Raw genomic sequence first — 24,984 nt, forward strand, 5'->3', positions numbered from 1 at the left:
TTTCAAAAGGGTTTTGGGTTGGTACACTGTCTCTGAATATATGTGCTAGCAGGACCTATATCGAATTTTCCAGCACTATATCTTTCCTGAGGCATAATTGGATCATGGGCAGAAGAATCAAAAGGCTGGGTTTCTGTCATGGCCAAAATATGAGAGTTGGAGGGAGAAAGCCAGTTAATTTTGTTCCTATATTTTAGGACTCTTAGCTAGTTACTGTTTTTCATAAATGGACTCATTTCCCCAATTCATGAGATACATCTCTGCTGTTGTTTTTAGGGACGCTACAATGGAAGAACACAAAGAAAATCAGCTGGATGATGAGTAAGTAATCATGATTATGCAGAGCCACGTTCAAGGACGAAGGTATGAAGCAGAACTGCTATTAATGCTTTCTCCATCTTCTAGTCTCCTTCTCTCCTTCTACTCCCATCTATCCATCCCCCACTGCACTCCACCCCAAGCACGCCATGCCCTCCTGAATTGGGAGGTTTTGTAAATCCTCCATCCATGCCAGCCCTTCCAAGGTAGGACTTTCTTTTCCAAAATCATCCCTCATTTCTACTCATCACAAAAGTCCCTCTACCTCACTACTTTATTCCTGGCTAATCATTTCAAAGACAAACCAATCACATTGACACACAAGAAAAAGTTTAATGAGAGATTCCCATGTGCCAGGGGTCCTTTCTAGACTACTCTAGCAGTGTTACCATTCTTTTTCTGTTTGTATTCTTGAAAGTTGAATGCTGGCATCATGTTTGAGTGTGCTCAATGGACTGGTCCCCATGGTAAGTTCTCATGCTTTGTAGCAGGCAATGGAGGAGTTTTGAGATTAGAGGAGAGAGGGAAAGACTAAGACCCTAGCTACTGGTCGAAACTTCTTGTGGCTCTGCATAAAGCCATACCCAACCATAAGAGATGCCAGCTGTCTGGATAAAGTACTCAATAAAAGTGTATTGCATGAGCAGATTTTGTGAACAATTTGAGAAACCATTCTCTTCAATGCAAGAGGCATTTAAGGAAACAAAGCTTCTCCTGGAACCAGAGTGGAAGTACACTATTAAACTGAGCACTCTGGTTGAGAAAGCATAGGAAAAACTCCCCTTGCTGAGTGAGTTAAGAATAATTGAAAGAAATTGTAGCGCGTGATTAAGAAATATAATTTCCTGTGAGTCACCAGTGATGGTGTAGGCTGCAGTGGGGCTGCAGTGGGCTGCCGTGAGCTACTGTGAGTAGCTGGCAGCCAGTGTGATTGGGCGTGAGCTGCCATGAGCAGCCATACAATGGCCAATGAGCAACTGCCTCACCCGGGAAGAGCGCAATGATAATAATACCAATGTGGGCCAGTGAAGCGACGTCCTCCACAACTAGACAAGAACAAAAGGACAGCAACTTGTCTGTTCCTCTTCCCCGATTCCCCAATGCTGTTCCCTCCCCCAATTCCCCAATAAAACCTTTTATATATACATACATATATATATATATATATATATATATATATATATGATTTCCTATGAATGAAAAAGGAAAGGAGTACTAACCAGAAATAGTCAGGTTAATGAATTATATGTCTTCTAGATATGCCTTTTGGCCCAAAGTTTATTGATCTTAAGATAACTTGCCCTTGTTCATTTGGGGTCTGAGTCTATAGGTCAGAGAAAGTGGACATCTTTAGATTGGTCCAGTCAAAGAGGAACATTAACAGCTTGAACATGGACCTTGAAAAGGATATGCAGAGAATAGATGAAGCAAACCAGGAACTCCTTCTCAAAATCCACAAGAAAGAAGATGATATTCAGAGGTGAGTGCTGGGGTTTCATGAGGGAAGGCACCAATCCAAAAAAAAAGATGTAGAAGGGACGAGACAAAACTGAATTTTCCCGCTAGCTTTAGAGACCTACATCTTGTATAGCAAAAACTTTCTTCTTCATTCTTTGGCATTTGTCTGTGGCTCAAACCCTGAAATACAGCAAGTTTCAGAAGACGGATGACATTTACCTGAGTTGAAAGAACACTGGGTGTTTGACTTGGGAAGCAAAGGAATCTTATTTTCCTTGCCTTTAAAGTGATTCTAAGGATCCAGGAAAGAAAGGTTTTTAACTTGAGATCTGCATCTGTGGTCAGTGAGGTACCCTTCACACTGACATGTGTTTTATCAGTTCCAGAAGTGCCAGTTCCTCACAGTGTGTGTTTGTGTCATCCAGGCTGGAGGTTGAGATCACTCAGACCAGAGACTCGGCAGAAGATGAGGAGTGGGAGGAGAACTGCGCCATGCTGCAAAGGGAAAACGCCTTGCAGGAGCTGGAGGAAGACACAGCCAGGCTTGTAAGCAAGAAGCTGCGAAGAGCCATTTGATAGGTTTTATTCCTCATCCTGTCCCTCATCTGCTGTCAGATAAGCTAGTCTCCCCCGTTTTACGTACAAAGAAGAGTCAACTCGAAAGTCATGGCAGGAGGGGTCCATGCATGGAAGGGCATGTGTAGAGGGCAGGATTTCTCTGGTAATATTTAATATTGGGAAGCTCTGCCTGGGGGCATCTCTACCCCTGATAAGTTGGTGTGTATATATTGAGATCAAATCACAGGTCCTTTACTATGTAGAGTTACTGCAGGAAAATATCACTGGGCTATGGTATGATATGGAGAACAATCAACTGAGTCAAGATGATGGTGGTGTGCAGATTTAATCTGCACACCTACACGCTGCTTCTTTCTCTCCCCAGGAAAGGAAGAATGAGGCTCTGGTCCACAGTATAGCAGAACTGCAGAAAAAGGTAGGACAGGTCTTTTGTGTTCCCCAGGATCACCACAGCATCCCAGGTCAACAAAGAGGCAAGGGAGGGCAAATGATTACAGAGGAACCGACATGGCAGAGAAGTCTGTGCTGGGGGTGAGGGCTCCACCTGCGCCACTCACTTTCCTGTGCTGAGTCTCATGACCTAAACACCGTGGATTCTCCCTGGAAGCATCAGGTGAAAGCAGTAAGGTGGGATATTCAGGGTATTCAATGATCCTGTAGGTCCTTCATTCTATCACAAGAAAATGGATGCCAGCAGACACTCTGTTGAAGTGACTGGGTGGAACCTTTGTGGTGAGAGGTTAATCTTACTTTCAACAGAGACTTTTAAAAAATACAAGAATTCCCTTTTCCTTAGCCAGGCATTCCCTCTACCTCAGCTCCTACTCAGAATACAGTGGGCTTCCCATGATCACCCCACTTTCTGACTCATGCCTGCAGCCCTGGGTGATCCACAGGGATTAGGGGTTCAGGGAAGTACTCTTGTCTTGAGTGGACTCTAGCTTTGGTGGCCAAGATTAGTGAGAAAAAGATGGAGGTAGAATAAAGACATTTCCAAGGGCACCAAGTATTCACCAAAGGACCGTTTCCCAGCAGCTTTATCAAGGCCAAGTTACTGGACCCCACACACCAGAGAACGTCTTTGTCTTCTGTATTTTTTAATTAGATGTATGTATTTTTATTTGAAATATTTTTTTTACTTGAAACCATAGCTTACAAGGAAATCATTTAAGACAACCAAGTGTGAACCAGGCAACCTAAAGGGAACCCCAGAAGAGTCAAAGGTAAACAAAGAACAATTTTGAATGGGTTTGAAGTGTGTGACCAGGAAACAAGCCTTCACATGGAAACAACTGTCAAAGTTGGAATAAATTCTTTATAATTTTAGCCCACGTCAGGCTTAAGCCTGGGCCGCTGGCTGCTGATTTCACCTCGGCATTTAGTAAGGAATTTCACTCTTAAGACATATATTTTGTTCTCTCTTCCATCAGGAAAAGCAGAACATGAATGCACAAAAGCATATATAACACTGGAGGCAGTTGAAGTCCCTCATCTAAATCCTGGCCCCAGTACTAATAGGGTGTATGATGTTGGGCAATTTATTCAGTTTCTCCCAGCCTAAGTTTGAAAACTGAATGAAACTGTATATGTAAGATATTCTTTGCTTTTTTGTGTGTGGGGGGGTGGGGGGAATTAAAACCTTGGAAAGTCAGATAATTTTCAAGTGATTAGTTAAAAGTCTGGCTGAGGTATATATATGCATTCACAGAGGCAGAGCTAGGATTCATAAATCTCCTGTGTGCTAGACAGTTTACATACCCTGGCATTGATTCCAATCCAGAAAAGAACTCATTCAGTTGGTCACTCGAATATTTAGTGACCTCTTCCTGCTGAGCACATCACACAATGCTTAGCATTTCTCTAACTTGGTTCCAGAGCTAAGAGCCTGGGTATAACCACAACCCATCCGATGAAAAGATGTAAGAATTTGAGACTTATTTATTTAATTCAGAGAGCAGATAAAATTCTTGACACTTTCTGTAGAATTATGTCTTTATCCTTGCCTTAATTTCTCTTTAGCTTTTTAAACCCACACTTGAGCCCATACTGTGTGTATGAAGCCTCTGAAGATATGGACACACTAAAAATAGAAATAGAAAATGAAAGAACAGAGAATTACTCCCTTCTCTTCTGTTGGCCAAGTTAGTGTCGATGGTCACAAAAAAATACAGAGAGTCCAAAGCCACCAAGTAAGCTTGCTTGGCAATGCTCATCAGGGAAACTTAGCTGAAAAGAAAGAAATCTGGAGCCTTCTTGTGTATGAGAAAGAAATTGGAGCTAAGACTAGAAAGGATTATGAAGCTCCTTGACTATCTTTGCCATATAACTACAACAGTCAAGAGATTGATTTTCTTCCTTGTTCTGCCCAGAAAAAGTCTTCCTGACAATAGTCTCACCAGAATCTAGTGGAGACACTTTAAGTCTGGCTATGACTCAGACATTGTCTTGAAAATATATAGCCCTTAGCACATTTGGCTGTCTGGCCCGGGATGCAGTTGACTGGAGAAGAAAGAAACTGTGAGAAGAATCCAGATGTGAAATAATGGTACCTAGATGAAAGTGGAAAATAGAGCTAAAAATGGAAGGCAGGGAAGATGCAGTCATGTCTGCCCTACCTAGAGAATATACCCCAAATGCATCCATTCCTCTCTATCTACGACTATTATTAACACCACCCTTTTGCAAGCCATCATCAGCTTTCACCTGGATGCGGAAGTAGCCTCCCAACTAGTCATCGTGCTTCTACTCTTATTCCTACACAATCAACTCTCCACACGCAGAAAAGTCTTCTCTAAAAACACAAATCAGAGTGTGACCACTTCTGCAAGCTCTCTCCTGGCTTCTTACTGCAATTAGAATAAAGAACCAAACTCCTTCTAGAAGCTATAATGCCCGACATACTCTCATCCGTGTCCACCACTCCCCACCTCATCTCCTTCTTATCAGTCTTCCCTCTGCTCCAGCCACTAACTTTTCCATACCCACCAAATATGTGCTACTTCACCGTCTTGGCCCTTGCTGTAACTTCTACATGGGACACATTTCTTCCAAATCCCCCATTTGTCTCGTATCTATCACTTAGGACTCAGCTCAAATATAATCTAATCAGAGGGACCTTGGGCAATAATAGCTCTTACACCGTCACTCACTCTTATTACATTATTCTGTTTTCGTTTCCTTCAGAGCACTTATCATTATTATCATGTTGACTTATTTGTTTTGTCCCCCAGCTAGAAAGTCAGTTCTGTGAGGGAGAGAGCCTATCAATCCTGTTACCACTGTCTCCTCAGTACTCCCACTGCCCCTTCTTGTCACTCCAGCATAGTGGCCAGTATAGAATAGGCTTTCATCAAATATTTAAGGAAGGAAAAGAGGGAATGAGGAATACATGGAAGGAAAAGGGAGTGAGCAATGACTATATAAAAGGAAAAGGAAGAGTGAAGTTTTTCAAGATTGATATTTTTTTCTGAGAGAAATAGCTGAGAAAGAAGGAAGCTAAGAATTGAAGTTTAGGGGTGAAGGAAGCAACGATGGATGCTGAGGGGTCAAAAGTAGAAAAGCAGGTTGACCAGGCAGCTGCAAAGAATGCTGGATGGTGGTTTTACTCCTCCATCAAAAAGACATAGAAAATTGCACCTGATGTACTCCAATCACCTGTGATGTAACCTTTGACAGAGCACTTCAGAATGAAATCCTGTATGCTTTCCACCTTGCTGAGTTACCGGTCTCCTTTCCTTTCTACAGGTAAAGTTACAACAGCTGGAAGCTTCCTGTGCTGACCAAGAGAAGGAACTGACCAAGGTCAGGCAGTAACTTCGATGGTACTTCTCCCAAAGGAAGGGAAACTTGATCCTCGGTCAGACAATCTAATATATTCCCGAAATGATCGAGTTATAACAAGGCTCCAGGTCCTGACCATTATGGGGCCAAGGAGGGGATGAAGAAAAGGCGCATGCACGCAGTCCCCTCGGTTACCTCCTCTTTAACATTTTCACAGGGTACATTCCATAACCTATATCTTCAACAAATTCATATCTATTCTTCCCAACTGTTCCCAAGTAATTCCATTTGAACCTATAAAATACTCATTCATCCTCAAAAAAGGAAATGAGATCATATGTACAGCAAAAACATATTTAGAATCATTAAAAACAACATTCAGGGTCTGGGACAAAGGAGAAAACAATTTATCTATTTCCTTATAGCAATTTACTGAGAGAAATTTAAGACTGAATTCTGGGTTCTCAGGTAATGGAGGACTTTGCCTTTGTGGCCCAGCTCTGTGAAGATCAGGCCCTCTGCATAAAGGTACAGCTTCTAAGGAAAGGGATAGCAAAGGGTGTGTTAGGTACAGGATGAAAGGGAACCAGGCTTTTCAGAGGATACTGTCTGGAACAATTATAACTCTTCAAGGTGGCATTAAAAGGGACCTTCAGGTCTTCGAAACTCCACCACCAATATCATTCTATTACTGCCCTGGTCTTCCAACCTCTGTGCTGTTAAACTAATCATGAGCACTTTTTTTTTATTTATAACCCCAATTACCCCAGCGACCTGCCCAATGGTGAGGTGGAATGAGAGTCAGCAGTGGTAGGGTGAAGGCTAAGAGAGGACGGAGGGCAAGTGGCGGTGGGAACACCAAACACTCATGTTACAATGTAACGATACATGCTCATTATGATTAGAGAAAGCATAAAGCTTCTCATTCGTAACTGTGGTTTCTTTTATTTCTCTTTAAAGAAGTACCAGGAAACTTTGAGGAAAATAGAAGAAGAATTAGAGACTCGGTTCCTTGAGAGAGAAGTGTGAGCTTTGGCAAACAAAGGAACAGCCTGGTTTTAGTGGTAACTCCATCTCAGCCTGGGTCAGAGCGAACATTTCTCTGACCAATTCCTATGTGGACTTGAGGGAGCCCCAATACCACATATCATTCTCCTCTTTTAGGGAGCTGGTCTACCCCCACTAAACCACAGCAACTTTAAAATGCAGGTCCTTCTCCCATCCTTCTTAAAAGAATTGAGAAACACATCCCCCTTCATAAGTTTATCACATTGTCAATTATTCAAGTTTATGTTAAGGTCAGGAACATGTGCTTTAAAAAGTGTTATTGCTTGGGCACATTGATAGGTGGACATTTTTTATATGTCACGGAAAAGGCCTTAAAACTTCATACCATCCTTACCTCCCCCAAACATGTAAAAAGTGAACTATGTGGACTAGGAATGAAACTAGTCTCTAGACACACATGAATGCTAGCATAGTATGAAACTCAGACTGTTTGCTATATTGAACTACGAATATTAAAAATTAGAAATGATAAATAGGAGTCTAAATGGTGAGAAACCAAAAACCTCACTTCCATTTCTTGACCCTCTTTATAACTTTAATCTTAATTCAGTCAAGAAGCATTCCTATTTATTAAATACTTTGGAATCTTGGGATTAAGAGAAAGAGACCCAAACTGCATACAACCTCCAAATAGGCCAAGTACACACTGTGGTCTGGGGGCAAGGGTGCCAGGACTCAGAGATCCTCCCTCTAAAGGATACCTTCAAGTCTCCCCAAATTCCTCCTCAGTATGGTTTGACTAATGAGATAAGATTCTAGAACAGGGCTGCCTAATAGAACTTCCTGTGCTATCCAATCGGTAGCCACTAGCTACCTACTGAGTACTTGAAATACAGCTAGTGTAATTAAGGAGCTGATTTTTTTTTGTATTTTAATGAATTTAAATGTAAATATTTCAAGGTAGTCCCTGACTATCATAGCAGATGGTATAACTTTAGAATACAAAACTGTTTTTAAATAACCATCACACAGTATGAATATTTGAGTGTACTTTATTCAATCTCTGTTTTGGTTCTTTTCCCCAGATCAAAAGTCTTGAGCATGAACTCTGCAAGAGAAGCGTATAACAGCCAAAATAATAAGGTAAGCACTTCATTCCATCTTCAGCTTCTCTCAGTGTCCTGCCTTTCACAGGAGTTTCCTACGTACTACAAGCCACCAAATATATACCAGTCTTCCCACGTGCATTTTCCAAGAAGAGTACCAGATATAATTCCAAAGCATTCCAAACTTAAACAAACCAAGAGGATGCAATTTCCTTTTCTCTCATACAGGCATGCAAATGACACGTTCTCAAAGCGACTAGCTTAAGACCTAAGACAGCTCAGAACGGAAGCAAGAAGGAACATTAACTGAGAACACACTCTATTGAGAGGATGCCAACACATGGTACATACACATCTCACCCTCCCATCTCCCAAAATCACAGTATCTTTCCTGATGATCCCAACATGGCCTTGAATCTTTCACAGCACAGAGCACCAGGCATCAATCACCATCTAACCAGAGTTGGCCTGTGAATTAAAACATAGGAAGTCATTGCTTCTTTCTGATACAGCTCCGGTTTCTATTCACATTTAACATCATGAAATCACCAGAATATATGCAAAGGGCTGAAGGAAATAGAATTGGATGTGGAGTGCCAAGCCTCTTCGCCTACGTGGCATCTTGTAGAAGCAAGTACATAGGGCTAAAAGATAAACTTTTGAGCTGACATTAATTTTGTAATTTTCATTTAACTTTAGAGCCAAGGTTGACATTCACCAGAATTTTTATGCTGTTGGGATATACAGTCTTCATAATCTCAGCAAAGAGAAGTCATCTCTTCCTTAAAATTCAGTATCAATAATTGACCATTGTCATTGGAGTCATCCAAATGTTTGGATAATGTGTCATGACTTTTCCGACAACCCAATATGTTAGACAATGTTCACAGTTGCCATTGCCCCCTTTGTTCTGAACAAGTTATTCTGACCCTAAGCTTGCATATTCCACTCAGCAAACAAAACCCCTGAAATTAACCTCTCTAGAACCAAGCTAGGCATGCTCCTGGATGTGCTCCACCACCTATCCCCAGTGGTCCATCAAAGTATTCCCTCTGACCATCTCTCAGAGAAAACAACAGAGTTGTCATTACCAAGGTTGTTAGTCCCATGGTGGTTCCATGACCTATGATGCTTGAACAATCTTTATAGAGAGGCTGCCTGAGCAACCTCTGGCATGCCACTTAATCTCACTCAAGCTATAGAACCAAATTTGTAACCCTGAAAGCTTTTTTCTAACTCTAATCTGTGAGCCTCATTTCCACCATTTTAAATGATCATTGATTCCTCCTTCCTTTTTATTTCACAAGAAAATTAAAAGAAAAATGAAAAAAACTAAGAAAATATTCGAGACAAGAGATACCACAGAAATCCAGGATATATCCTCACATTTGCATTTTTGTAGCGTTTAAAATGTATCCCTTAGAATAAGTTTGTATGGTTTTCATAGCCTGTAAACTTCTCTAAGGATTACTGGCTAAGTAGAAGGTAAATGGGCACTTAAGTCCAGAATCAGAAACCCAGGTTTCAGGCCTGGCCCTGTCACTTACTAGCTGTTTGACCTTGGGCCACAGACTTTACTTTTCTATGTCTTCCTTTATTCCTATCAGTATATAAAAAGGTTATACATTTTATACATAGACATATATACAATTATCTTTGAAAATTTCATCTCTTTATACATATGAAAAAAAAATTATAACATTATCTAAATATAAGATTGAACTAATGACTCACTGAATATTATTTGACAGTGGTGATACCTTCCAGAAATTGCTTATTTATCAATGTGCCTTCTTCTCCCAGGATAATTCTCTCCTAAAGAAAGGAATATGGTCCTGTGAAAAGTAAGTAAATACCTTTGAGTTATCTATCTGGAAAACTGGGCGTTCTACTGAGCCCTACTGGCAGATAGTAAAGTCTAGACAAGGAGAACCTGGACACACACACACACACACACACACACACACACACACACACACAGAGTCAAGTCAACAAACTAGTGTTATCAATGACTACTTTTCTCATTTCTAATGTTATGACTTCCTTGTTCAAAGGCAATTACTAATATCAACTTTTCAGTATTAGAAGTCAATGGCCTAGTAGCAATCGGAAACAAGAATCATATCACCTAAAAGAGATACGGCAAATCTCATACTTACTCCTTTTTCCCATTAACACTTTGAATTAGCTTAATGCATCTTGTTCCTCAGCAGCATCAGTAGATTAGAAATGGGGAGATCCTTCTGTGGTTCATAAACATGATGGTTGTGTTTTCATGCTGTTGTGTGCAATGTTCCTCCCTCAAACCTTGTTGCAATGTCAGCACATTACCCCTTTGACATTAAAAAAATATATATAAATATAAATGGGGAAGAGCTTCTAAATGCAAGTATACCACTGCCTAACAGCAGATAAAAGAGAAAAAAATTATTGAGAAAAAGAGAGAGCACCAACCACTATCCAGGACATAAGAATAGTTCTAAAATGTTTGTTAAGCTAAATAAGAATTCAAGATTCAAACAATGAAGTGGATATTAGTGCTGAGGGAATCACTGGGATAGCCCCTGCATTTTCAAGAAAAGGTCAAACTATGTTCAATAGAATCAGTTCAAGGAGGCATAGAGAATCATATATTCAAAGTGGTGTGAAATGTGATTTTGAAAGCATTCCATCAAAATAATTAACGTAAAATTTTTGGTGCTTAAAGGTTGGCTCCAATTGTCTGGAAATGTTGTTTAAGGGGATAACCCTTCATACCAGATAAGTGAAGTATTGCAGAATTCAATATCCCTAAATACAGTGGTCCTAGAACAACTAGCAGGATTTTCCCTAGAACTCCAAGAGAACCCTATGACATCCTGCATGTCTGGCTCATTACTTCAAATTACAAATGTCTTCCCTCTTGTCTGCTCCAACATCCTGTGGGCACTGGTGTTTTGGGCGCTGACTCAGAGATATGAAAGCTAGGTGACTCCTAGGATTCTCCCTAGAAAGGTCATCTCAGAGGTGTCATCTCAGAACCTTCTCAGGAATAGTATACCCAGCTTCAGGGAGAGTAGTGGGAAGAGGTTTGTAAAGGGCTTCTGATTCTAATTCTGACCAAAATGCTGCACTAGAATGGATCCTGGCAGCTGTCACTAAGATTAACTCCAAGGAAAACTTTAAAAAACTGGTGGGGAAGGGGCTGCTTTTGACTGGGGAGTTGAGGTGGGTAGTGACTTTGTCCTGGGGCAGGAGGCAGCCTAGCATAGCTGAATAAGGGTAAGACAGAAAAGGAAGCAGTGGAGGTTGGTTCCTGAAAATCATATTAAAACCACAAAGGCAAAAAAAGTCATCAGTTAAAGAAGAAATCAAGACCACCATAAGGGAATTTATAGACATGTATTAGGAAATATTAGAGGTAACATGAATGAAAGAAGAGAAATATCATAGTCATGGATAGGAAGCCTTAATATCATAAATACATCAATTGTCTACAAATGGTTAATAGAGTCAATTCAATTCCAAACTCCCCAAAAGAGCTTTCATGGAATTGAATAAAATGATTCTAAAAAGTACTGTATATGGAAAAGTAAAGGGTAAAAAATAACCCGGACAATTTTTTAAAACTACAAAGAGTGGGAACATACCCTTCCAGATATCAGGACTTAGAATGAAGCTATAGTAATTATGATAGTGTAGCATTATCAGAGGAGTAGGAAAATTGACCAATGAAACAGAACAAAAATCTCAGAAACAGTGCACATATACAACGTTGATATGTGACAGTGACTGTATGTCAGAGGGGAAAGAAAGAATTGTTCAATAAATATTGTGGGGGGAATAAATGATTAGCCAGGTGAAAAAAAAATAAAATTGGAATACAACTATATAGTATATACAAAAAGCAAGCTCAGATGTGTTATAGACTTCAATGACCAAATAAATAAAGAAAGAAATAAACCTTTAAAACTCTGCATTAGTTATCTACTACTGCCACATAACAAATTACACTAACACTTAGTGGCTTCAAACAAGAAACATTTATTATTACACGGTTTCTGTGGGTCAGGTATCTGTGAACCTTAGTTGGGTGGTTCTAGGGTTTGTTATGAGGTTGTAGTTAATATGTTGGCCTTAGGGTAGGGAATGATGTGGGTTTTTTTTAAACAAGACACAAAAAGCACTGATTCTACTTAAAGGGCTGGATCAGCTAGACTTTATTAAAATTAATAACTTTTGATCTTTAACACTTTAGAGCAACTGAAAGTTATAATAGAGACAAGGTACTCAAAATACACACAGGGGGAAAAGACTGATATCAAGCACATATAAAAACTCCTAAAATTATTGACAAAGCCTAAACCACCTAGGAGATAAATGGGCAAGAGGAAACACAGAACACCGATAGACCTATGAACAGATAGATGTTCAGCATCACTGCTCACCAGGAAAATGAAAATCAAGATCACAATGAAATATGACTTTACACACATTTGATTGGCCAAATTTTAAAAATCTAACCTTATCAAGGTGGTGAAGAGGGTGTAGATTCCCAGAAATGTATGCCCTTCTGATGGGGTATAAATTGGTGCCATTACTTTGTAAAACAATTTTCAGAAACAAAAATAAAAATAAGATAATTTCAGATAGTGATAAGTGCTAAGAGAAAATAAAACACAGTGATGGGAGAGGGAGTAGCTCTTAGGCCAGCATACGGGAAGGGGATGCCTTCAGAAGGGGTGGCTGCGAATGGAGACAATGAGTGGGAGATATGTGAATATTAAAAAGGAGCCAGACAAGGGCTGGTTGAGTGGCTCAGTTGGTTAAGAGCTCGCTCAAGAGTGTGAGCTCTGAGCAACAGCAGTTCGAGTCCTGGCCCAAGCTGAGCTGCCGCTGAGCTGCCAACAGGTGCCAGGATGGCTCAGCTAAAAAAAAAAAAAGAGCCAGACATACTAGTTTAGGTATGACTTATGACTCATTATGGTGTTCCAGGTTAGCTAACATCCGATTCATAGTTTTTGGCTTTCTCTTTTCAGGATTTTCCGACATCTCTTTTTCACCACCCTGTTTTTCGTCAGACTTCTGGGCTACTTGTTTTTCTATATGAGTTTTATAAATCCAGATGTTCTTATCACCATACTGCCCAAGATCCTGAGCAGGGGCATCTTGTGGAAACTAAGTTGCTTCCTCTTTCCATCTCTCATGCTGGAGACAGAGGACATGTTACCCCACTGAGGCCCAAGAAATATCCTTGAGCAAAAGAAACAAGTGGTATCGGTCCAGGAGATGGAGAAGCCTTTGGAAGGAAGAGTTTTCTTCAGTTTTCCTCTTGAGGTTTGCCTACTTGATTCCATTCCCTCCCTATGTTGTCTTTCCAAGATTAACCTTGCTCAGTAAAGAGCTCTGTCTATAGATCTCTGTGGCTATATGGATAAGCTAAACAGCACAGGTAGTAAACAAACTAGATCATTTTTAGAATAATGTCAGAAACGCTAAGCAAACTTCGAGTTTATGGGTGCTTCTAGTGAATCTTAAAAATCTAAGAAACTCGATCTCTGCAATGCGGAAGATGGCTCACTACTTATGTTAGAACACTTATTTGGCTGCAAGTAGCCTTAACTTAAGCTAATTTATAAATTCATAGCACAAAAAAAAAAAGTATGGCCTCATAGAACTAAAAATCTGGACTTTCTGGCATGGCTGGAACCAGAAGCCTCAAAACAATGCTACTGGGTTTCATCATCTTTGAAGGGCATTCTCCTCTTGGTGGTAAGTTGTCCTTGGGAAGGTAAGAAGGAGAGAGAGATAGGTCACATGCATACATGATGAATCCTACAATAGAAAAATAGAGAAGGGGGTGATTCCCCGTGGCAGCGTCCAATCGGTGACGTGAGAGCCACGATAATGCTAGTCTGAGAGGGGGAATGGCACGCCAATCACTAAATAAGCTGTCCACGAGTCAGCAAAGCCATTATTGACCAAAAGATGAAAAGCATCTTCTACTCTAGATGAATATTTTAAATAGAAGCAACCAAACAGAAGTACCCAAAAATTGAGCAACGTTCTTAATCTGGTAAATTTATAGAATGGGCAAATTCTTTCTTAACGCTAGGCTTCAGAAAAAACCAAAGCCTTTTCTCCTGGCAATCATTAGAGTAATGCACAAGTACTGGTAGTTGGACAGCACACATAAGTTTGAGTTATTTACCCAGCCCCTCAATGGAAACACCCCCCACCATGTCAGTAAGATCTGCACTGAATGCAGTTAATTCCTGCAATGCATGGCGGTGGGATTCTAGGATCCAGTGGAATCCGCCAGTTTCTTCCCAGTGGGTGGCTAATGCTGCATTAAACTGGATTTCATTCTTGGCAGTAGGGAAAGGTGTGGCAGGCTTCCGTTTCCCAGCACCCTGCTACATGATGGAGAAGAAATGCACACCCTCTAAACTCAAGAATTTAAACTCTGGAATCATGAAAGAAAAAGTACTTATTCATATTGTGGTGTCAGAGTCACTTAAGAAAACTTTTTTTCAAAAATTTCCTTTCATGCATATTTCATTATTCATCACTCTGTTTTCTCTGCTGTAGCTAAGTGGAATAATGCTGAGAAAACACCTCAAAAATGATTGTAGATGATGCAAATCACCAAGGCCCCCTTACAAATCCACAGAATTCCCCTTTTTGTTGTTTAAAGTAAAGGTAAATGTTGACTGTTCTTTGAGGTCATACCCAGAATACAGTAGCTGAGAGTGAGAATTTAGAGCACAGGTGTCCGCTCAGAGAGTAAGGAGAGCCAGCTAAAAAAAAACCTGTTCCCAGAGGGTAGAGAAAGTTAGCAAACAGTTTCCACCATGTAACATCATTACTGTAGAAAAGTATCCTGTGGTATTTTAGATGGTTTGATTACAAAGAAGAAGGCGGGGGAGAAGTGAAAAGAGGGAGGGAGGAAAAAAGAAAGAAAGAAAAAATTGTTGCTCCTTTGCTGGTGTAAACTTGGACACTGAACTGCTGTTTTATGTGACTTGATTTCATCACAGCTTCCCTAAAGTGGTTTAAAATTTTTCATTATATAATACTGAGACGTAGTGGTCTTCTAAAGGCAAGGTTCAATGGTTAAAATCCCTGTTTTAAAAAGTCTTTCTGCTAACAGAAGCTCTTCTGTGTTTGCAGTGAAAACTACGAAGGAGGCGTTTCTGCCTAGAAACAAATGTAGGGGAGGTAAGCTGCTCTTAGCCAGGCCGTCTTGCCTCTGCTGCTGAATAGTTAACAGCTGAGACGGGCTATGGGTACCAGCCGCTGGCCTCCCAGGGTCTTGATCGCGCAGAGCAGCCGGCTTTGGCTCTGGAGCAGTGAGTGCACTTCCCTCGATTTGACCACGGCTGCATGGTTCCCTCTGGAACAGTAGAGGGCACTGTTCCACGGTGACTGTGCATCTCCTCAGAAGCTGTTTCTTTACATAGGTAACTCACACCCGTTAGATGAAGACCAGATGGAGGAAGGTCCATGATAACGGCAAACCTGCCCTATTTTTTTTTTTTACAGATTCATAGACCAGAGAGGTTTGAACATCAAAAACATAGGCGATAATCGCAGTACCTTATCCCCAGGGCTGAGTCTCTACTCACAATTATAACCTGCCTGAAATCTTCAGAATATGTGTCCTGAATAGATTTCCTTACACAGCCTCTGTCTTTATATCTATGTCCACCTTGAAGCAGGACTCCACACTTTGATAAATCCCCAAAATAGATCTCACTCTTCAGCGCTACATGTATTAAATTTTACAGATAGAGAAACTAAGATTCATGGAGACAGAGGAAAAGGATGTGTGTTGTTCATCATTCTGCATAAACGGAATCAGATTTCCCCTTGGCGATGTTTCTTTTTCCTGTTCAAAGTCCTCCCTCCTCTCAATTCCTTAAATAATCTATCTTCTTCTTCCTCTATGCAGCTTTTAAAAAAAATGCTGCCCAGAACCATTCAATTCTCCCTCTCAAATTATATTTTCCACTCAACAAAACCAAAGTTTAGGAGTTATCTGTATAGTCAACCAAATTCTTTCTACCACACACACACTAAGATGCCTCAGCAGCCCCAGAAAGAGCATGGCATGAGTTTGTCATGACACTCACCCAGCCCCTTTAGAGCAGTTATGACGTAGACGATCATAAATTCCATTGATTGAACACTTATTATGTGCCAACCACTTTACTGTTTCCCTTGCATTCTTGTATAAACACAACCTTCCAAGGTAGATATTATTATACCCAGTTTATAAGTAAGGAGGCTGGTTCTGAGAGCAAATGAAACAATCAAGTCCTGAGTTGAAATAACCAGGAGCTAAGCCTACGTCGGGCTCCAAAGCTTGGCCTGTAAAACCCCTATTGTTGACAGCAAATGTTCCCCAGACAGCTGGCCAACGAGAGGTTGGGGCACCATCCAGAGTGCTGGGATGTTCACCCACCTGTGAAGGGGAAAATCCCAGACATCGTTGCGTTTATAGAATTGGGCACCAAGGAAACTGTCAAACAAATCATAGGCTCATAGAATTGGCATGGAATGTAGAGATTGCTGAGTCAAGCCCAGTGTTAGTAATAGAAGATCACACAACTGGTTAGTAACAGAACCAGGATAAGAACCTGGTCTTGAGTCCTTTTTCAGTGGTCCTTCTTGTAAACTAGCATTTCCCAATTCTTTACAGTGGGACACTAACATCATGCAGATTTCGTTGCAATTGTTATCTAAAACCCAAATCAATTTTACCTTCCTGTCTTCTAAGGTAAAGGCATAATCTGGGGGAATAGACCTCCATATTTCTCTCCCTGCACCTATAGAAGCTAACAGGGAAGGCAAGACAAGAAAGGGTGACGCTTGGAACACATGAGCCTTTTTTTAGCAGAGCACATTAATATGTCTCGAGTTATGCAAAGTGTGAATCGTAGGGGAGTGGTAAGTGCTCAAGCTGAAATGCCCTTTATAACAATAACATACAAGGAATTTTTGTCACATCTGGGAGGACAAGAAGCAGGAGAGAAAGCTGAGCAACAATGATGAGGCACTGAAATCCAAGTTGGTGGAAATGAACAAGGGACTTTCAGAAGACTGGGAAAGCTAATATTCCATTTTCTCTTCTAAGTGGTGCTGCATGTACGCTCCCACACGCTTACTTCAATCGCCAGTAAAACCTACCACACATAGTTGTAGTAATTTGCCTCTACAGATTGCCTTTTGTTGACTCTTACAGGTGATTTTTGGGAGAAAAGAAGGATTATGTCTCAAGTTTGAGTTAATACCGTATCAGAGATAAAAAACAGCCTTAAAAGTTATAGAATGGAGAAGTAAATAGGAGTAAAGGTTTGCAGGAATTCTCAGGGAGGAAAAAAATAAGAAAAAGAGAACAGTACATAGAATGTGCAGGATGGTAGGAAAGGCAATTTTAGCTAGTGTCAAAGAGTGAATTGCTCCTGGTGACATCTAAATTATAGAAAAATCTACATCATTCTCATCTTTCCTCTTAGTTCTCACCAAAGAATCAGACCAACATCAAGGAGCTTTTCTCTTATGTTTTCTTCTAGGAATTTTACAGTTTCAGGTCTTATATTAAATGTTTTGAGTTGATCCATTTTCAGTTGATTTTTGTGTATGGTGTAAGATAAAGGTCCAGTTTTCATTCTTTTGCGTGTGGCTATCCAGTTCTCCCAAAACCATCTATAGAAGAGACTATTTATCCCCACTGTGCATTCTTGAGGCTTTTGTCAAAAATTAGTTTACCACATACGCATGGGTTTAATTCTGGGCTCATTTTGTTTTACTGATCTATGTGTCTCTTGTTGTGCCAACAGCATACTGTTTTGATTACTACAGCTTTATAATTTACAGCTTTATAATATAAAGCTTGAAATTAGGAAGTGTGGTCTTCCAGTTTTGTTCCTCTTGCTCAAGATGGTGTGAACCATTTGGCGATTTACATGGTTTCCTACAAATTTTAGGACTTTTTTTCTATTTTTGTGAAACCATGCCATTGTAATTTTGATAGAGATTGCATTGAATTTGTAGGTTACTTTGGGTATTAATTCTTCCAATCCTTAAACATGGGATATAGTTCCATTTGTTTGTGTCTTCTTCATGTCTTTCTTCAGTGCTTTACAGTTTTCAATGTACAGATCCTTCACCTCCTTGGTTAAATTATTTGCTCTTTAGTTGTTGAGTTTTAGGAATTCTCTAGATATAGTGGATATTATTAATCCTTTATCATATACCGGGGGTGCCAAAAAATGTATACACATGACATATATTCATCTTTTGTTATCAGTATATATTATTAAAATTTTAATACAGTTTTCCTTTCTTAAAATGTGTATACATTTTTTGGCACTCTGTATATAGCTTGCAAATATTTTTTTCCATTTTGTTGGTTGCCTTTTACTTTGTTAATAGTGTCTTTAATGCACCCATGTTTTTTTAATTTTCAAGAAGTCCAATGTGTCTATTTTTTCTTTTGTTGTCATGCCTTTTGTATTCAAGAAACCACTGCCATACTAAATGTTGTAAAAGTTTTATGCTAGGTTTTCTTCTAAGTGTTTTATAGTTTCAACTCTTATGTTTAGGACTTTAATCCATTTTAGTTAATTTTTGTATGTAGTATTAGGTTAAGGGTCCAATTTTATTCTTTTTCATCTGGGTATTCAGTTTTCCCAGCACCATTAGTTGAAAGAACTGGCCTTTCCCCATTGAATGGTCTTGGCATCCTTGTTGAAAATCATCTGAGTATATATGCCAGGGTTTATTTGTGCACCCTCTATTCTGATTCATTTAAGTATATGCATGCCTTTATCCCAGTATCATATTGTTTTGATAGTGCACCATATAGCTTTGTAGTAAATTTTGACATCAGGAAGTGTTAGTCCTTCAACTTTGTTTTCTTTTTCAAGGTTATTTTGGTTATCCACTGTTTTGTTTTGTTTTTTTGAGATTCCATATAATTGTGGGATGGGCTTTTGTATTTCTGCAAAACAAAAAATAAAAAGTAATTGGGGTTTTGATAGGGATTGTATTGAAGTTGTAGGTCACTTTGGGTATTATTGGCATCTTAACAATATTGTTTCAATTCATAAACATAAGATGTTTTTCCATTTATTTATGTCCTCTTCAATTTCAGCAATTTTTTGTAGTTTTTATTATAAAAGTCTTTCACCTCCGTGGTTAATTCCTAAAAATTTTATTCTTTTTGAAACTATTATAAATGGAACTGTTTTCCTAGTTTTCTTTCAGATTGTTCATTGTTAGTGTCTAGAAATGCAACTGATTTTTGCATGTTGATTTTGTATCCTACTACTTTGCTAAATTTGTTTATTGGTACTAACAGGTTTTTTGTGTGGCATTTTTAGGGTTTTCTGTATATAAATGATATCATCTGTGAATGAGATAATTTTTCTTCTTTCTTTCCTTTTTGGATACCTTTTATTACTTTTTCTTGCCTAATTGCTCCAGCTAAAATTTCCAGTACTGTATTAAATGGAAGTGTTGAAAACCAGCATCCTTTCCTTTTTCCTGATTTTAGAGAAAAGGCTTTCAGTATTTCACCACTGAGTATGATGTTCACTGTAGTTTTTTTCATATGTGGCTTTTAATTATGTTGAGGTAGTTTCCTTCTATTTCTAGTTCGTTGAGTGTTTTTATCATGAAAGAATGTTAAATTTTGTCAAATGCTTTTCCTGTATCAATTGAGATGATCATGTTGTTTTATCCTCATTCTGCTAATGTGATATTATATATTGATCAGTTTTCATTTGTTGAATCATGTTTGCATTCCCAGAATAAATCCTACTTGGTAAGTCTTTTCATAAGCTGCTGAATTTGATCTGCTGGTATTTTGTTGAGAATTTTTGCATTAATGTTTATAAGGGAAATTTGTCTGTAGTTTTCTTATGATGTATTTGTCTGGCTTTGATATCAGGGAAATGCTGGTCTCATAGAATGAGTTAAGAAGTGTTCCCTCCACTTCAATTTTTTGGAAAAGTTTAAGAATGATTAGTGTTACTTCTTTAAAAGTTTATTAAAATTCACCATTGAAGCCATCAGGTCCAGGGCTTTTCTTTGTTGGGAGATTTTTGATTACTGATTCAGTCTCCTTCCTTGTTATAGATCTATTTTATAGAATAGATTTTCAATTTTTTTCACAATCCAGTCTTGGCAGATTTTATATTTCTAAGATTTGTTCATTTCAGGTAGGTTATCTAATTTGTTAGTGTACAAATAAATGTTCATAGCACTCTCTTATACTACTTTTTTTTTAATTTCTGTAGCATTGGTGGTAGTCCCCCCCACTTTTATTTAATTACTTGATTCTTCTTTTTTTCAGTCATTTACCTAGAAATTTGTCAATTCTGTTGATCTTTTTGAAGACTTAACTTTTGACTTAGTTGATTTTCTCTTTTTCTATTCTCAATTTATCACTGTTGTAATCATAATTTAATATTAAATCTGAACTTCACATATAGGCTGGCTCACCCCACTTCCTGTCACACTTAGGTCTGACAAATGACCTTCTACAGAGGAGAGCTCCACAATGTGTCCCTAGAAACTCCCTCCAGATTGGCATCAGCCCATATTCAACCCCAAGAAGCTCTTCCAATCTGAAACTCCAGATACATTAATGTCTGCAGCTATAGGAGCAAGGCTGGTTGTGGGAAACAGTAGCAGAGGATGTATCAGATCAACAGTGAATGATGGGTGGCAAGGAACTGTTTTATACATTTTCCTATCACTTTAGTAGCTCATCAAAGAGAGGAAAATGTTTGCAGATCCTGATTTGTTTTTGACTACCCCAAGTTCTGCAATCACAACTTCCTCTTTTAAATGCTGATAAAACTATCCTTTTGGGATTAGGAGATGAGACAAAGGAGAGAATAAGACTGGAAGAATGGACTGTGAAGTGTTAAGTGGCATTAGATCTTTATAAGCAACAGCTCTCCCTGCCTCCACCTGTTAGAGCCCACTCCCAACACACATATAATTTAGAAACGAGGAACCAACCCTCACAGAGAAGCAGGCCTTGCCCCTCTCCAGGGATCTTGGTGACAGTAACACAAGAAAGAAGAGAAAAACCCCATTTTCTATCTTTGCCAGCCACACCCTCACCATGCTATTAGGACTTAAAGCCATAGTCAATAGAGTTTTTTTACATTGTTCTTTTTTCTTCATTCTTCCAAAAGAGTCAGAAAAATAAAAAAGTAAACATTTGGTAAAATTCTTTTGCACCCTAAAACCAGATTTATCTCGCTTCCTTTTCTCTGATTCAGTCTGCATTCCTTAGGCAATAAAGGTCAGAAAGTTGCCTCAATAACAGCTCGTGGCATTTCTCACAGAGTCCAAATCAGCTGATCCCAAACAAGATGTCTGATTTCCACTCAGCCTGACACAAGGTTGTTTTATGAATGTCAACTATCATTGTCCAGCACGCAGTTCAGTCATTTTGTAGGAACCAAAGATCCTTGAGAACACAGTGCAAATATATATAAATATATATAAAACTCACTATGCTGCTCTGTGATGACTCAGGAAAGATATAAGAAATACACAAGAATATACCAAAATCTCGTTTCCACGGTCACAGGACTGGCCTATTATGCAAGCTGAAGAAATGTCCTTATCCACTTTATCCACATGGTGGTGCTAGCCTCAAAAAAATTGCCCAAGAAAGCAATGAAAACAGTTTCACTTTCCTCTCATTGAGGATAATGCAGTACACTGTGGTCAAGACATCATTCATCTAAGGGGACTATACATTAATTCTGCAAATAAGCATGTACAAAAAATGAGTTCATATTCATCTGCATCCCCACTCTATTTCCCAGTGGAAATTAAAAAACCAACTCACCATTATTTCCTACTCACTGATTCAATGTTGACCATCCTTGGGGCAGAAGAGTGACTCATGCAGGGCTGCTGGATGTGTGCAGTTCTGGCACAGAACCTTATGCCTGAGAGGGAGCTGGTCAACTAACCATCTTAAAGCTCTTCAGTGGGTTCTTCTAAGTGCTGCTGGTGGTCAAAGAAGATGGCAACAGCAGACATTTCATTGGTGTCACTGAATAAGAGAAGGCAGGTTCCATGTGGGTACCTTCCAAGCTAATAGGCAGAAAACACAAGAAAGTCTGTTTTTTAGCTTCTCAACCCAAAATTATGCTCTCCACCTATCATATGAACAACTCTCACCAGCTGCCTCTTCTTTATGTGGAACCTAATCTTTCATTTAAATGTTTTTAAAGCACAGAGAAATCTCATTTAATATGCTAAGTAGTACTTAGAAAATGTAGAGGACGCCAAATGGAACCAATGACCAGGTGTATAAACAAATGATTTTTAAAAACATGGTAGCTGTCAACAACAAGAGCACTCTCAACTTTTGAAAGTGAGAACTGAGAAAATTTCATTAATAGTCCTCCATAAACCAGCCCTTACCTGATGCTGATACAGATAGTAATGCCAACCACAAGCACAGTAATATTGGTCCAAAGTGTTTTCAGACCTGGCCCTAGATAATGGCAGCTTGTTGACAGCTGTGATTTGACAGGCAGCACAAGGTGTCACTTGCCAATATACCCAAATATCTCCCTCTGGCCTGCCATAGGGTTTTGAGCCTTTTACATGTTTAAAATCCCCAACTTTAGTAAAGAGTTGATAAGAATATTATCTCTATTATCTTCACTCATAAAATATACATTTTAACAGAGAAAGAAGAAAAGACCCAAGGAAAAATTCCCTTTAGAATGAATGAGTTCATTAGATTGATCAATTAATCCTTGAAATAGCAAGGAGCTGGTTCTGGAGAAGATGGCATATGGGACAACCAAGTGTCAACAAAGACAAAAGAGTTCAGCAATCATAAGTTTTGAAGCCAAGGAATGACTTGGGGTACAAGCAAGAATGAGTCAGCAAGAATTTTCCCATTTAGCACAGATTAGACATAGCAAAATGATGGCTCACAGGCTCATACATTTGCATTTTGTTCGGTTCACATAGAGTGGTTTTTGTTTTTTTTTAGTTTGCATTTGTTGCACATATTTTAAATTCTGGAGATGCCATCTAAAAGTCTAGATTTTAGACTCCTCTTTAAAAAATGAAAAGTCTTGTTGCCACTGGACAGAATTCTCATGTGACAATAACTCAAAGCTGAGAAATGACAGGTAAGTCAACAGAGCTTATGGCCATTTGTTCACCGCCGTCCCCATGACCCCTAACATGTCATACCTGGACTGCCATCGGTGTCACCACCACTCCCCTTTAAGTCCTAATCAATCTTGATTCCCGGGGGCCACATTGAGATAGAGTCCTTGAAAGGAAGATGATAATGCCAACAGGGTGGGGAGGTACCAAAAGACAAACAACTTTCTGAAAAGGATACGGTCATGCCTGACAGAACTAAAGAAAACACTTAGAGAAAAATTAATATAGCACAGGTCATACTGGCCTAAGCAGAAAACACAAGGGGTTCCAGGGACTCAGAGCAGTATAAAGAGGAGAGACAACTGAAAAACCATATGATGTGATGAGAAAGTTTTCCTGAATCTCAGCTTTGGATTTATGAGGAGGCAAACCACAAGACTCACTAACAAGTCATATGAACTTTAGAAATAGTCCAAACCATCCTGTGTGGCAAGAATGCAGCCTATGTGTTCACTTTTCCACAGCTCGTGGATGAGGAGTGATGCAACTGAGCTGCAATAAAGGAGGTTTGGTTTAAGCTGAACATCAGGAACAAATCACGTTCTAGAATTATACACATTCAACTCTGAGATAATTGCACAGAATTATCAATTATTTGTGCTTCAACAATTTGTGCCTGAGTCTTAATTTATATAGGTGACTGAGTGATGACATGAAGAAGTCAATGTCACTGAAAGAAAAATGTATTGCTACTCACAAGTTCCCCAGAAATGAGAGGCATGGCACACCACGCAGGGCCACCTGGAAAAGCACCAGAGTTGATCAGGAGGCAGAAGCAGGAAAGAAGAGAAAGCATGCTCTAGAGCCTTTACTGTGTTTTTCATGGAAGAGGCAAAGCAGGGAAGGGGAACTAGCTTAGGATTGGCTAGTCTGAATAATGTTGGCAACCTTTGGCCTACAAGGGGTGATCTCTAGTTGTCTTGTACCTGGCTCTGGATGATTAGGGCAGGACAAATATTGGTTTGGTGTGTGAGTTAAATAAAGGAGGTGATTGGAGGTGTGGATTTGAAATTCACTGGAAAGTTTGTAACATGAATTTTTTTTTAGTTATTACAATATTATTGACTATATTCCATATGCTTTACTTTACATCCCCGTGACTATTTTCAAACTACCAATTAGTACTTCTTAATCCCTTCTCTTTTTCACCCAACCCACCCAAACCCTCTCCCAGCTGGCAATAATTAAAATGTTCTCTGTATCTATGAGTTTCTTTCTGTTTTGTTATTTGTTTTGTTCTTTAAATTTCACATATAAGTGAAATCATATGGCATTTGTCTCTTTCTGTCTGACTTACTCCACTCAGCACAATACCCTGTAGGTCCATTCATGTTGTTGCAGATGGCAAATTTTCATTATTTTTTTGGCTACATTCCACTGTAAATATGCACCACCTCTTCTTTATCCATTCATCCACTGATGGACACCCCGGTTTCCTCCATATCTTGGCTATTGTAAATAATACTGTAATGAATATATGGATGCACATGTTTCTTTGAAATAGTAGTTTGGTTTCTTCATGTAA

General features: G+C 39.3%; 1 protein-coding gene across 1 annotated transcript; it reads left to right on the plus strand.

The window, feature by feature from the left end:
* The first annotated feature begins 286 nt into the window (after positions 1-286).
* Positions 287-13,466, plus strand: TMCO5A (transmembrane and coiled-coil domains 5A). Its single transcript, XM_019663517.1, has 11 exons — positions 287-321; positions 1,649-1,798; positions 2,202-2,322; positions 2,720-2,770; positions 3,507-3,578; positions 6,100-6,156; positions 6,604-6,663; positions 7,096-7,160; positions 8,229-8,286; positions 10,053-10,093; positions 13,268-13,466. Exons 1-11 carry the CDS (start codon positions 287-289, stop codon positions 13,464-13,466), a joined length of 909 nt encoding a protein of 302 aa, XP_019519062.1.
* Positions 13,467-24,984: the final 11,518 nt, after the last annotated feature.

This window comes from Hipposideros armiger, unplaced genomic scaffold (assembly GCF_001890085.2).
Source record: "Hipposideros armiger isolate ML-2016 unplaced genomic scaffold, ASM189008v1 scaffold_393, whole genome shotgun sequence".
NCBI classification, from domain to species: domain Eukaryota; kingdom Metazoa; phylum Chordata; class Mammalia; order Chiroptera; family Hipposideridae; genus Hipposideros; species Hipposideros armiger.